Here is a 15,664-nt window from a genome sequence, read left to right as displayed (position 1 = left end):
TGTTGATTTACATAAATTTCACCATGGCTAACAGTATGAGTGAAGAAAGGCCTAGCTTCCAAAGATTAACAAGCCAGGTCCTTTTAATTTCCCTTTATGTGCAGAAATTATAGGGCCAGACAAGCCTCTGTCCTTCCAAAAAATGTTCTGTCTACTAGATTGGTCAAAGGATATGGTCTTATTTGAATATTTTGTTTCAAGATGTCCTCTAGGACCCCTGTCAATAATGGTCCAATTGCCCCAGTGAAGATTATGCTCAGTCTCTCCATAACAGGTTGTCCAAGGAATATTATTCCAGGGGTGGTCTGAATACTTGAGACTAGAGCAAGCTAGAACATTAGGAGTGTGAGATATGTTTGTTTTTTGAGGTATATCAAAGCTTGTGGCTGAGAAAAAGGTAAAATTGGCCTTTTAGAGATTTTGGTCTGTACATGTAAAAGCCAGTTGATTCTTACTTTGAGACAAGCAGATAGGTTGCTAAGTTTGGTAACACACATAGGAGGTGCTGGAATAAGCCACCATTGAGGTCTTGGCATATAAAGCCAATGCTCTTGTTCAGTTTGGAAGGGCAGGTTAAGATTAGCTCCTCCCATGAATTCAGTGTCATTATTGCTAACAGGAATATCCAGGTCTAGGAGTGTTAAGCTGTCAAATATAGGTGGGTTAAGGAGATGAGCCCAATATGAATATTGAGCTTGGCCCGGACAAATGAGGACAAGGAGAAGAATCAGGGTTACCTGTATCGAATTCCTGTCAATGATGGAGATCATGGCCATCAGATGCGAGTCAGGGGTATATGCAATACCATTGTGTTGTAAGAGGATGCCGGCCTGGTTGGACAGGAGATTAAGGCTTCCCCATGTTATGTTGCGTTTGTGGAGTGGCTTCAGGATGAGGAGTCAATGAAGAGGCTTCTTCCATCTTGAAAAAGGGGGGCTGGTGGCTGCTCATTAAGAGTCATTCTCTGGAAGTACTGGTTCGTTGGAAGATATCCAGGGGTCTCCATGGTATGGCTTCACCAACCAACAGAGAGGGGATCCATAGAGGTCCAGAATCTGAAAGAACACAAACATATTCTCCTGAACCCCAGGTGAGAAGTTTAGTGGGTCCAGTCCATGTGGGCCCCCTTTCAGAGGTTTTGTATAGCACCATAGGATGAGAGGGTTTATCTGATTTTGAAGAATGTCACTCAGCTGCTGTTAGTCTTTGAGGATTAAGATTTAAAAAGTTAAGAGTAATCATAGCATGATCAAGAAGGAGCTGAGGTTGTAATGTAGATAGCCATGGGTATCTCTCCCTTTTTTGTTTTTTTAACATGTTTTTGAGCATACTATGTGCTCCTTTTACAATTTCTTGGCCTTGTGGATTATAAGGAATGGGTAATTCCAACCAAGGCTTAAGTAAAACAACTTAAAAAGGGCATGCTGTCCTGTCATTTTACCCTTTTTGTTAAAATTTTATTTATAACCTTTAACAAAAATATATGCTCATTTTTTATATCTTTCTTACATATCTCTTACTTTTTTATATACTGAGTTACTTTCCTTATTTCCATTAGCCTTAATTATATTTAGCAGAATTTTAACTCTTAGAAACCTTAGTCTCCAGTGAAAACAAAGTAGCAACCAATTGTAAACCATCTGTTACATCAGAAATTTTTTAGGTGGCAGACTTATGGATCCATTAAGCATAAAGCATGCTTTTTAATAGATTTAAATGTCCTCAGTATTTTTGTCGTAGAAACCAGAAGCACAAACCTACGGTTAGTAAGCAATGCTTTACCATTCCATTTGATTTGGAAGAGGCCTAAATGTTCAATAGATTTAATTTATCATTTAAGCAAAATGTTAAAGTTTCAGGTTACCAAAGACCCTGAAAGCTATTTTAACAATTACCCATGAAAACTATGAGACAAAGTTAACCATTACTTTAAGTCATCCTTTGGCTGACAAATTGGAAAAGAGATAACATGAACTTATTTGACCTTCAGTGAACCTTAGTAGAATAAAGTTTTATTATTTAATTTTGATAATTTAAAAGACATGTCTGTCTTAATTACATTTTATCTGTGTCCTCTTAAAAGTTTACCATTGTCAATTTTTTCCCGTGGAACCAGTGAGGAATTCTGAAGTGGGTGGCCCTAGTCTAAGGGGGTATTTTTTGCTCTTAGGAGGAAGAGTTGATGCTGCCTGAGGCATTGAAGAGCCAGATATGCAGGTCGCATCCCAGTTGGTGCAGGACCCTGAGGAGTGGGAAGGGAAGGCCTAAAGGGTGAGGTGCCCACAGCTGGCCTGAAGGCAGATAAAGGCATAGAGGGCAGAGAAAGAGTTCTCGTGGTCCTAAAGCCTGTTAGCTCAGATAGATGAGCAGATACAGATTTTTGTTTTGTTTTCCACTTGTGGAATTAGGCAGTCTATGTCAGGCCAGAGAAGACAGAGAAGTTCCCCAAGACAAAAGGAGTTTTGGCAGTTGCTTGGGAATATTCCTTAAAACCTCCATCCTGAGGTAGACTAACCAGAGACAGTTGGCTCTGATTATCGTAGTCATTGACCAAGGAAATGAATGAGGGAGAAACCCCCACGTGTAGTTAGAGTAGCCAGAGTATATTGGGAGTAACAGTGAGAGAGAGAGAGAGAGAGTCCCCTTTAAAAGAGACGGCCTGTGTAAAATAAGTCATACTATTTTAGTGCATTGTTTTGCTGACAATGATTGGAAGCTGAGCTTGTTGCCTTAGTTGGGAACATTGTCCTGTACTGGACAGTTGTTCAAAAGACGCTAGAATAGCAGCATCAAAGTTTTGCATAGCACGAGTTACACAAGCGTCATGAAACTCTTGGGCATAGACAGCATACTGGGCTGGAGTCAAAATGATTTTTATAAGACAGCCCCAGTCCTAGGCATACATGGAATAGTGCCACAAATAGTTTCTAAAATGCAGATCGTAAAAGGGCTGTGGAGCCATACAGCTGAACTGATTTCTGCAATTCCTTTACTATTTGAAAGAGCAGGCCTTCACGGACGTATTGCCCGTTTTGCCCGACAACGGGAAACACCTGGAATTCACCGGCCTTCTGGGCTTCTTAATGCACTTTTGCATTGGGGTGAGGACTTTATCAGAACCAGTCGGTGAGGTTTCTTGAGGCTTGATATCGTCCCACCCTTTGGAGAGAGGGTGTGTATCTTCTGGCTGTAAAGGCAGTGAAGGCACAGGCTGACTATAAAAAAGCCTAGGGTTTTCCTCTTTTTTGGGTAATTCTTTATCTTTATATGCATCGTCTGAACTCAATGGGAGAAGGGCAGTATGGACAATGGACCAAGTAAGGATTACCTCAGGGGAGGACATTAGCCACCTCGGAATGCTGAGATTTTAATGTTTTCCCTACTCGCTCCCAAATATCAAGATCATAAGTTCCTTGTTTTGGGAACCAAAGGCAGTGTTGCTGGGTAATCATAATTCAAGGAGTGCTTTCTGAGTGAAGATAGTGCCAGCCACCTTTCCTAATGATTGTAAAATATGAATGTACTCTTTCTGCTCTGGGGATAGGGAGTCTCCCATAATAAATCTCTCCAAAGTTCCGCGGCAGCAAATCCTAATATAGTTTTGCTTTTCTCTTAGTTCATCAGGAAGAGATTGTAATCTGGTGCGTTTTTCTTGGAGCTCTTTAGTCGGTCCATGGCATCCCGCAGTCCTTGAGTTGCACCGCCTTCTGGCCATGTCAGCCCTGGGTCACGATCTGTTGTAGACTTAGGGTCTGGAGTTCTCTCTTCTCCAGCAAGAAATCAGGATGCAGGATTAAAATGTGAGAGAGGCTAACGTTTGGGAGGAGACAAGAACCCTGAGTAAGGGTCCTTGCTGTGTTTTTATTAGAATCAGAAGGCTTAAAAGCGTGATGGATGTGCACAAAGAGACAGTGAAACCATGAACATTAACTCACAGGTGTGAGGAAAAGGGGGTTTTGCAGATATGCAGTGTTAGGGGTTTTGGTCAACACAAAGCAAAGTCCTGGTGCTGGGCAGCTGGTTGTTTATGGCAGGCATGAGGGGCCTTGTCTGTTTATCTTAGCTTGCATAGGGGACAAGAGAGTGAGAGCATGCTACCTCAGGGACATCAAGGTACCTTTCTTTTGCTAATAAGCTCCCCTCTGGGCAACTTCGGCCTGTTGCGGTTGGGCAGCAGCCCTATATACCTGTTACCTAGGGCTGGGCAACAGCCCTATTTACCTGTTTACCTATTCTGGACCTTCCCTCCCATGAAAGCAGCTTTCTGATTCTGTACTAAATTGGGGTGCTTCGGCCCTGAATATCTAATCTTGGTTACCAAATCTTGGGTGCTTTCATCCTGTGGCTTCCTATTTCTTTATGCCTTGTTAACCCCTGGGTACAAGCTCAGAGAATTTCTAAGTTTATTCCCCACGTGGAGAGAAGCCACTATGGCATTTGAGTAACTAACTGTGCTTTCTCTTCAGGTTTCCATATATGCTGTGCCAGACAAGATACATCAGGCAGATTATGCACTGGATGCTGCAGTGACTCTTCTAGAGTTTTATGAGGATTATTTCAGCATTCCATATCCCTTACCCAAACAAGGTAGAAATTTTGCAAGATTATTTCAAGTTGTGGCATTTAATGACCTCAGCTATGTATTATATCCCCGTAATTGGCATTCCCATGGTATCTCAGCAGCCCTTCAAGTCTAGACCTCTGGCAGGAGAGGGTTGCTCCTTCTCACCCCTAATCTATACAGTAAATTTCTAATAATAGCAGGAGCAGATCTTGATAAGATTTCTGAGGCACATGTCATGGTGATAATTTTACCTTCTGACCTTAAAGATAAACTCAGTTGTATTAGTGGGCAGACAGCAAAGGGCAGAAGCTGCATCTTTTTCATTATTTGCACATATTTGGTAGAAATAGAGAGGGTGCTCAATACATTTTTCTTAATGAACACATTTACACAGTGTAAGGAAAATCTGCAGTTTCCTTCTTAAATGGGCTTTTAAAACTATTATTCGTTTGAGATTTTAGGTGTATGGGAGTCGAGGGCATCCAAAGTCAAGTGTATAATTGAGGAAATTATTATTAAGAGTATCCAATCCCTGAATTCCTTGTCAGAAAGTTAGAAGAGGAGTCAGAAGGCCCGAGGCCCCAATCTGACTTTGTCAGGCAACAGCAGAGCAACCCTGAATCACTGAGCCTCTTTTTCTAGGTTGTGATAAGTTCTTTTCTTTTGATCCCTACACCCATCCATTCTGAAAGTTAGTGTGTTTGGGCAATGTCTAGTTTAGGGACTGTTAATACATTTTTGTGTCCTTTCCAAGATCTTGCTGCTATTCCTGACTTTGAGAGTGGCGCTATGGAAAACTGGGGACTGACCACATACAGAGAATCTGTTCTATTGTTTGATTCTGAAAAGTCTTCTGCATCAAATAAGCTTGGCATTACTTTGACCGTGTCCCATGAACTCGCCCACCAGGTACACAAGATAAATGATGCTTTTAAAAATTGTGGTGAAACTACATCTATTTTGCTTTTATGGGACTTAAAAGACTATTCATATTGATACATGAAGTGTATCGATTCATCTTTACTTTGTCTTTTTTTCTATAGGAAAAATGATTTCTTTTAAAGCACAAGGTCCCATGTTTTAAAATGAACGTCGAAAGGTTTTTCTTCTTATTTTGATAAAAAAATTCTGTAAATGTTACTTATATGCTGACATTGCACATACGAAATCTTTCCTTCTGAATGCTTTATGTCTGTAACTGTGTAGATAATCCAGTCTCCGTAGAAATGTATGAATAATCTAGTACTTTCCTTTTAGTGGTTTGGGAATCTCGTGACTATGGAATGGTGGAATGATCTTTGGCTAAATGAGGGATTTGCGAAGTTTATGGAGTTTGTGTCTGTCACTGTGACTCATCCAGAACTGAAAGTTGTAAGAAGTATTTACTTATTTTTAACAAGTTGATACTGCTGTTTTGTTCGGTGTTGCTGGTCTTTGATTATAGAATTCATGGAAATATTAATAACTCCCTGATAGCTTAGATTAGAATCTGGTTTCTAAAATGCTAGTGAACTTGAAAGGTAACACAAATGCTTATTTCCTAACTGGATTGCTTATTTCCAAATATGTGGTTGTTAGGAAATTATGTTAAATCTTATCCTCCCTTATTATAAAAAAGCTAGAAGTAATGACAGCCTGTCTGTTGCATATCATTTCCTCAACCATTAGGTTCCTCTCTGAAGGATTATGTACAGATTGCTTTTATTTCAATAGTATCCTGCTTGTCAAATCAAATCCGATTCTACTTGTTTTAGGTAACTGCACACTTGTTTATTTATGAGCCTACACTCGGGAGTCCCAAACTTCATGCTTTGGAACCTTTAGATGTTTATTTTATTTTATTTTATTTTATTTTATTTATTTATTTATTTATTTTATTTTTTTAAATTTTGTTAATGTTTATTTATTTTTGAGACAGAGAGAGACAGAGTGTGAGCAGGGGAGGGGCAGAGAAAGAGGGAGACACAGAATCAGAAACAGGCTCTAGGCTCTGAGCTGTCAGCACAGAGCCCGACGCGGGGCTCGAACTCACAGACCGTGAGATCATGACCTGAGCCGAAGTCGGACACTCAACCGACTGAGCCACCCGGGTGCCCCTACATGTTTATTTTAAAAATCAGGTGTTTAACTTGTGAAAATCGCATGTAGTAAAGCTAAAAAAGAAACTTACTTTAAAAACAAACAAAATCCCCCAAACAATCCTTTACCCCACTATAATTTTGACCTAGGCATATATTAACTTCTCATTTTCATCTTCCTGTACACATAATTTATAGTTGTAATGTCTATATAACTATTGTACTACAATGGGTCATAAATATTTTCCCGTTTCCACATATGCCTTAATAATAAAAATGATGATGTGTGTATGTTATTCTGTTGAGTAATATGCCCTAAGAAATTAGATTATATTTGGAATTGGTCCTCCATTTTTTTTTTTTTTGACCACATAGTTTTAAATTTAAATTTCTATGGGGCGCCTGGGTGGCTTAGTCAGTTGAGCGTCCAACTTCAGCTCAGGTCATGATCTCACGGTCTGTGAGTTTGAGCCCCGTGTCAGGCTTTGTGCTGACAGCTCAGAGCCTGGAGCCTGCTTCGGATTCTGTGTCTCCCTCTCTCTCTGCCTCTCCCCCGCTCATGCTCTGTGTCTCTCTCTGTCAAAAATAAATAAACATTAAAAAAAATTTAAATTTCTTTGCCTTAAAATAAGATGATTTGAGATGTTGGAATCACTACACATTTTAGTTTGTTGTTTTGGCACTGTTTGACTATAGGAATGATAGTTCTATTTTTAAGTTAAGAGAAAATTGTCTTCTAAAGTGATAGGCATTTAAGATGAACAAAATCTAAAATGTTCACCTAAATTGTTTCTAGGATGCTCTTTAGAAAACTGCAATTCTGTCTAGCCCAGATAAAACATGTGTCCTTTCATATTTTTTATCTAAAAATAAATCAAGTCTTTGTCTCAATAGGAAGATTATTTCTTTGGCAAGTGTTTTGATGTGATGGAGGTAGACGCATTAAATTCTTCACACCCTGTGTCGACAGCTGTAGAGAATCCTGCTCAGATTCGGGAAATGTTTGATGAAGTTTCTTATGAAAAGGTAAAAATGGATTATAAGGGTACATTTTAGACATCAAACTTATAAAGACTTTGGTGGAGAGATGACAGAGGGTTGTGGGGTGGCTTTCCATAAGGAACAACCCAGATGGAATGCTTTTTATGCTGTCCCATGCTGGCAGGGGCTTAACTTTAAGTTAAACTTAAACTTGACTCTTTAAGGCTTAACTTGAAGTTTGGTTTGTAATCCTAAAGATTATATTATAGTCAGTTTGTCATTTACTCTGTCATAAAGTGAAAATCCATGGTCTACAATAACTTTGTCTTTTATTTATCATTCAACAAATAGGTCTTGATTGAGCATAACTGTTGTACCAGGCAAAAATCCGTGCCCCATGTAGCTTGCCTTTCACTGCCTTCAAAAATGGTTTATATTGTTGAACTGCAAAATACTGTTCTATACAGTGTGTTTAATACAGAATTGGAAATGGTTGCTAACGTCTAGTGGGAAATTTTACATAAAAATCTTGATATCTGGCTTCTCTGGACAAGGAAAAAGAAAAAAAAAAAAGGATTCTTATGACACTGGTTACATGGAACCTGGGTAATTTCCCTTGGCAATGCAACCTGGAGATAAAGTCATAGTTCCTTCTTCATGAGATCAAGGATGCTTTTCCAATTCTCTTTCCATTTCCAACTGTTTCCATTGTTTTTAACGGGCAGAGAAGGTCATTATCATTGTACTAGGCTGTTTTATTTGTAGTAAACAGAACGGTATTCTTCGATATTTCCGTAAGTAGTTCAGGGGAGATAAAAACAACACACAAGTACATAACTTGGTGGAACAAATTAGAAAACCCAAAAACAAACCCACACATACGGTTATTATTTTTTTTTTATCTGTGAAAAAAGAGCCAAGAATATACAATGGGAAAAGGAGAGTCTCTTCAATTAATGGCTGTCCCACGGTTGTTGGACTGAGCCTTGTGTCTAGCTCTATGCTGGATGTGGTGTCTGCTTAAGATTCTATTTCTCTGCCTCCTCTCCTGCTCCCGCACTCTCTGCCTCTAAAAGAAAAACACACACACACATTATATATTTATAATAGAACTACACGCGTAGGGCAGCTCCATTGCTCTTTGTGCAGAATTAAAAAATAGAACTACCGTATGATTCAGCAATTCTGAGTGTTTAAAGAAAACAAAAACACGAATTCAAAGATAATACACACCTTCATACTCATTATAACATTATTTACAATAACCAAGATAAGGAAGCAAGCTAGGTGCCCATCAATGAATGAATGGATGAAAAATGTGATATGTATATACAACAGAATATTATTCACCCGCAAGAAAGAATGACATTTTGCCCTTTGGACAGTGTGGATGGACCTTGAGAGCATTATGCTAAGTGAAATAAGTCAAAGACAAATACCATATGATTTTGCTTATATGTGATATTCTTAAAAAACAAAAAACTTCACCTTTCACAGAACAGATTTGTGGTTGTCAGTGGGTGAAGGGGGTTAAAAGGGTACATATTTTTAGAAAACCTTTAAGTCGCTGGGATGTAATTTACAGCATGGTACTATATAGTTAATAATACTGTATTGCATATTGGGAAGTTGCTAAGAGTACATCTTAAAAGTCCACATCAAAAGAAAAATTGTAACTCTATGTGGTAACAGATGTTAACTAGACTTATTGTAGTAGTCACTTCACAGTATATACAAACATTTAATCATTATACACCTGAAACTGTTACATGTAAATTATACCTCCATAAAAACTTCAAATATTTGTGTTTTTTAAAAGTTTATTTATTTATTTTGAGAGAATGAGCAGTGTGAGTGGGGAAGGGGCAGAGAAAGAGGGAGAGAGAGAATCCCAAGCAGGCTCTGTACTGATAGCCCCAACATGGGGCTCGAACTCAACAACCGTAAGATCATGATCTGAGCAGAAACCAAGAGTCAGAAGCTTATTAACTGATCCACCCAGGCGCCCCATTGATAAAAACTTTAAAAAGTATCCATTCTTTTGGCAGAGATATGCACTCCATGTCGATATTCAGGGGTCCTGACTTTGCCTGTTATCCTCACCATCCCCTAGAGCCACAGAAAAAGGGACAGTCTATGTCTTGAGAAGATATAAGAAATTCTCTCAGAAAAGGAGATTTTGTACTTCTTAAAGGGTGATTTCTTTTTAGGAAGAAAAGGAAGTAGGAAGGGCTTTCAGGGTCAGTGGGATCATTATTGCTTAGAAAAAAGATTTAAGAGAAGATAGTATATACAGGAAGTGAATTGAAGGGTCTGAGGGGAGAAGAAGGATGTTCTTGGGAATTAGAAAGTTACATTGAAAAAAAAGGTGGAGGGGAAGAAACAACCTAAACAGAAAATTTTTTTTTACCCTTGAACGAATTCCCTCATTTATGTCCCTTATCCATTAGAGGCATTTGAGTTTGTGATCTACAATCCACATGAATGGGGGTGGAGGGGAAAAGAGCTCAACCCAGGAACACAGGGTATGTAGGAATTCTCTTTTCTCATTGTTACTCTTGCCTTCTATGCTCCAGCTGTCTGCGCTCCCCTCCCTTCCTTAACCGGTACCTCTGCTTCTATCTCTTGGACCTTCTGCCCCCACTGCTGCACTAGAGTGGCAGTGGGGAAGGCAGGTGGTGGTCCAGGGTTCAGTGTTGATGCTGCACCGTTTGCTGACCTGTGAGTAATGGGAATGGGCCATGATGTTAGTTTGTCCTGTGGGAGACTTGATTGCTTAGTGGACTGAGAAAGAACAAAAACAGTCCTGTTCAATCCCCTCCCTAGACAGGTTTAGGTTTAACCTACTTTCTTTAAAAAAATTTTTTTTAAAGTGTGATGGTGGGTTAGATGATTAAACTATAACCATGCTTGACATTGTCTTTTCAGGGAGCTTGTATTCTGAATATGCTAAGGGATTATCTCAGTGCTGATGCATTTAAAAGTGGTATTGTACAGTATCTCCAGAAGTATAGCTATAAAAACACAAAAAATGAGGACCTGTGGAATAGTCTGGCAAGTGTGAGTATGGTTTTATTTATCTATTTTTGGAATCCACAGGCTTATTATCATGTTTTGTTTTGTTTTTCCTATACCATATTAATCCATCTGAGCAGAATCATGAGTGTTTTCTACAGAACTGAGAATAATATGTTTATTTTTGGTTTTTAGATTTGTCCTGCCGGTGACACACAAAGAATGGATGGCTTTTGCTCCAGGGGTGCACATTCATCCTCATCCTCAGTAAGTTGTTAGATCTCTACATGCTACCCCTAAGCACATATTTTGAGTCCGCATTCTTTGAAGGAAACCTCTGTGCCAAACTCTTTGAGGCCCTTCATTCTGTCATTCTTCTCTACAAAAGATTGTGTTTAAACTATACCAGACCGACAGTCTTTTATAATTTCTTTTGAGAACTATCTACACAAGGGAGTTGGATAGCATTCTTGGGTAACACATATCACTGGTACTAATTTGTTGAGCTTCATTCTCTGTAAAGCAGTGAATGTATGGCATGTTTCTATGGTAGACGGGGTCTGTATCAGTCAGGCTATATGGATCATTTCCATAGGTCTTCATTTGTGAAACAACAAATAAGGGCAGTGAACATTCTGGAGAGCTTACTATGTGTCAGGCAGTGCTAATAAGCACTTAGGTACATTACCTCCTTTACTTTGCAGAATAAGACCATGAGTGGGGTACTTTTACTTCTATTTTAACAGATTGGGAATGTAGAATCCAAAAGTCTATGCTTAGTAAATTACAGAGTGGGGATCTGAATTTAGATTTAATTCACGTGTTTAACTGTTAAGCTGTAAAGAATTCCTAATATTTGAGTCACAAAACAATGTGAGTCTGTTTATCTGGACTTGTGGAGTATTTTCCTAGGTGGTGGAGGTTAAATCCACAGATTCAACTAAACTTTATTCACCATATTTTAATTTTTTTGGCTTTTGGTTTTTAGAGATGGCTTTATTCAGTAATTTCTAGATTGTTATGTAGCATGTTTTGTCTTTTTTTACTAGCTCTTAAATACCTTTAGAAGCTTTTTAATTTTTTTTTATTTTTGAGTGTTATCTTTCTTTTCTTTTAATATAATTTATTGTCAAATTGGCTTACATACAACACCCAGTGCTCATCCCAACAAGTGCCCTCCTCATTGCCCATCACCCACTTTCCCCTCTCCCCAACCCCCCATCCACCCTCAGTTTTTTCTCTGTATTTAAGAGTCTGTTGTGGTTTGCCTCCCTGCCTGTTTGTAACTATTTTTTCCCCTTCCTTTCCCCTATGGTCTTCTGTTAAGTTTCTCAAGTTCCACATATGAGTGAAAGCAGATGATATCTGTCCTTCTTTGGCTGACTTATTTCACTCAGCATAATACCTTCCAGTTCCATCCATGTTGCTGCAAATGGCATGATTTCATTTTTTCTCATTGCTAAGTACTATTCCATTGTATATATAAACCACATCTTCTTTATTCATTCATCAAATGATGGGCATTTAGGCTCTTTCCAGAAGCTTTTTTAGTATCAAAAATGTATTCTCCTTTGAATTTATGACTGTTGTGTGTGGACTATCTTGATGCTACCACTTAGGAAGTACAGGCTGTTGACTGATGATTTCCGCCTCCTCCCGCCCCGCGTTGCTTCTCTGGGAGCCAGTAATGATATATAGGTGTTGAATGCCTGGCCATTTTGTCTCCCTTCTCTGCCTTCATTCCCATGCCTGCTTTGTGTGGTGTGGCAAGCCCAAGGTATGCCTGGTAGAACCAGATACATGCTCTCAAGACATGACCTACACATGTAGATAGAGGAAGAGAATGAAAAGAAGTAATCAGTGCTCTAGTGGGAATGCTATGGCAGAAGGCAGTGTGGGGAAGGGAGGAAGGAGGACAGGGTCTGATGAGCCAAGGAAGGGATGAGGAAAAAGCCTCACAGAGGTTGTCAACAGGAAGTAGCCCTGTGAGCGCAAGCTTGGGTTCTCTATTAGAGTTGGGCGAGTGGTCACATGTCGGTTTTTTTCTGTGTATAAATCAGCACTGGCGTCAGGAAGGCCTTGATGTGAAAACCATGATGAACATGTGGACGCTGCAAAAAGGCTTTCCCCTGATAACCATCACGGTGAGAGGGAGGAATGTACACATGAAGCAAGAGCACTACAGGAAAGGACCTGATGACGCCTCAGAAACTGGGTAACATTCATAGAGAAAAGCTCATTTTGTTGCCTAGGTACCACCTGCCTTGTACGATGAAACCTTATTTTTCAGAATGCTCTTAATAGATGCTGAAATATTTCGATGAAAGCTATGTATCCTATAAAGGTGATTACACAACACTGTCTTCCCAAAAGGATAACAGTGGCTTTAAACCTTGGTTCATCTCACTAAAGCTGATTATATGTAATTATTTTGACATTCTCACATTGTGTAGTTTGATAGGACGGTAATTTCCAGTTACTGACTTGAAGCAACCACTGCTAAGTTACAACAGTGCCTGGCATTTGGGTTTTCACTGAGGGCATAAACATTTAGGTGACTTCTGGGGATTATGAGAGACTCAGATCTCTTTTGGAAGCCCAAGTTAGATCCTGGGACCTGTTCAGCTTTAACACTTCAGAGAGACATCAGTGGAAAGGAGATGTGGCAACTTGATTGACTCTTGATAGGCCGTATGTAAAAAAAATTATTTTGAAATAATTTCACACTTACAGAGAAGTTGCAAGACGAACACAAAGATTCTTTACCCAGGTTAACATATATGTTAACTCTTAACCACATTTGCTTTATCATTCTCGTTCTCCTCCTCCCTCCCCTTTTCTCCTCTGTGTCTTTACAGTTATAACCCAAAGTATGTATATACAACCTAAGATAAAACCTTTCCATGTGTAATCCAAAATACCCAAGAGTTAAAAAAAATATACTCTCTATATCTATATCTTTTATATGGTCTCTAAATAACATGTATTATTGAAGTATAATTAATATCCTAGTAGTTTAGGTGTAAATCCTACTGATTCAATGTATTTTATGCATTACAAAATGATAACAATGATAAGTCCTGTTACCATCTGTCACTAAATAAAGGTATTAAAAAATTATTGACAATATGCTTTATGCTGTAAATTACATCCCATGACTTATTTTATAACTAGAAGTTTGTATCTTTTAATCTTCTTTACCTATTTCATCCCCGGTCTCCACCCCCTGCTTCCTTATTTATGAGTCTTTCTGTTTTGTTTGTTTTGTTTTTCAGATTACAATATAGGTGAAATCTAGTTGTATCTGTCTTTATCTGTATGACTTACTTCACTTGACATAATATGTTCTAGGTCTATGTCTGTTAATTGCATATGGAAAGAGTTCATTCTTTTTTATGGTTAATACTCCACTGTGTGTGTGTATGTATATATGTGTATGTGTATACTATTGTATATGTAGAGACATACACACACCACATCTTCTTCATCCATTTATCAATAGACACTTGGGTTGCTTCTGTATCTTGCTATGATTAAACAATACTGCAGTGAACAATACAGGCGCATTTATCTCTTCAGATGTATGTTTTCATTTTCTTTGAATAAATACCCAGGAGTGGAATTGCTGGATCCATATTGGAGTTCTATTTTTAATTTTGTGAGCAATCTACATACTGTTTATGATAGTGATTGCACCAATTTACATTCTCACCAATAGGAAAATGGAGCCTTCCATTTTCTCAACATTCTTGCCTACTCTTGTTATTTTTTTCTTTTCTTTTCTAATGGAGCCTTCCATTTTCTCAACATTCTTGCCTACTCTTGTTATTCTTTTCTTTTCTTTTCTTTTCTTTTCTTTTCTTTTCTTTTCTTTTCTTTTCTTTTCTTTTCTTTTCTTTTCATCATAGTAAGTGTACTCTTGATTCCCCATCACCTATTTCACCCATCCCCCCACCCATCTTCCATCTGGTAAACATCAGTTTGTTCTCTATAGCTAAGAGGCTACTTTGTGGTTTGTTTCTATCTTTTTTCTTTTCTTCATTTTTTGTTGTTGTTTCTTAAATTCCATATATGAGTGAAATCATATGGTATTTGTGTTTCTCTGACTGACTTACTACACTTAGCATTATACTCCCTAGCTCCATCCACATCTTTGGAAATGGCACGATTTCATTCTTTTTTATGGCTGAGTAATGTTCATACACACACACACACGCACACACACACACACACACACACACCACATCTGTATCCATTCATCTCTTTTTTTTTTTTTTTTAACGTTTATTTATTTTTGAGACAGAGAGAGACAGAGCATGAATGGGGGAGGGTCAGAGAGAGAGGGAGACACAGAATCTGAAACAGGCTCCAGGCTCTGAGCGGTCAGCACAGAGCCCGACGCGGGGCTCGAACTCACGGACCGCGAGACCATGACCTGAGCTGAAGTCGGCTGCTTAACCGACTGAGCCACCCAGGCGCCTCATGTATCCATTCATCTCTTGATGGATACTTGGGCTGTTTCCCTAATTTGGCTATTGTAAATAATGCTGCTATAAACATTATGATTCATGTGTCCCTTCAAATTAGTGTCTTCATATTCCTTCGGTAGATACCCACTACTGTGATTACTGGATCATAGGGTAGTTCTATTTTAAGTTTTTGAGGAATCTCCATACTGCGTTCCACAGTGGCTGCACAAGTTTGCATTTTCACCAATAGTGCACAAAGATTCCTTTTTCTCCACATCTTTGCCAACACTTGTTTCTTGGGTTTTTAATGCTAGCCCTTCTGACAGGTGTAAGGTGAAATCTCATTGTAGTTTTGAATTGCAATTCCCTGATATGTGATGTTGAGCATCTTTTCATGTGTCTGTTAGCCATCTGTATGTCTTGTTTGGAGAAATGTCTGTTCATGTCTTCTCATTTTTTAATTGGATCATTTTTTGGGTGTTGAGCTATAAGTTCTTTATATATTTTGGATACTAACCCTTTATTGGATATGTCATTGGCAAATATTTCCCATTCTG

The 15,664-nt window shown here is 38.7% G+C and overlaps 1 protein-coding gene across 3 annotated transcripts in view; it reads left to right on the top strand.

The window, feature by feature from the left end:
- ERAP1 (endoplasmic reticulum aminopeptidase 1) overlaps positions 1–15,664 on the top strand; it is a 45,719-nt gene that overhangs the window by 13,916 nt on the left and 16,139 nt on the right. For all 3 annotated transcript variants that reach the window (XM_042990525.1, XM_042990544.1, XM_042990533.1), the window contains exons 5-11: positions 4,467–4,587; positions 5,319–5,473; positions 5,822–5,935; positions 7,537–7,668; positions 10,552–10,683; positions 10,834–10,905; positions 12,699–12,853. In XM_042990525.1, the coding sequence (XP_042846459.1) occupies positions 4,467–4,587; positions 5,319–5,473; positions 5,822–5,935; positions 7,537–7,668; positions 10,552–10,683; positions 10,834–10,905; positions 12,699–12,853 (881 nt within the window). The remainder of the gene's footprint in view (positions 1–4,466; positions 4,588–5,318; positions 5,474–5,821; positions 5,936–7,536; positions 7,669–10,551; positions 10,684–10,833; positions 10,906–12,698; positions 12,854–15,664) is intronic.

Source organism: Panthera tigris, chromosome A1 (assembly GCF_018350195.1).
Source record: "Panthera tigris isolate Pti1 chromosome A1, P.tigris_Pti1_mat1.1, whole genome shotgun sequence".
Lineage (NCBI taxonomy): Eukaryota > Metazoa > Chordata > Mammalia > Carnivora > Felidae > Panthera > Panthera tigris.
This window is presented reverse-complemented; position numbering and strand designations above follow the sequence as displayed.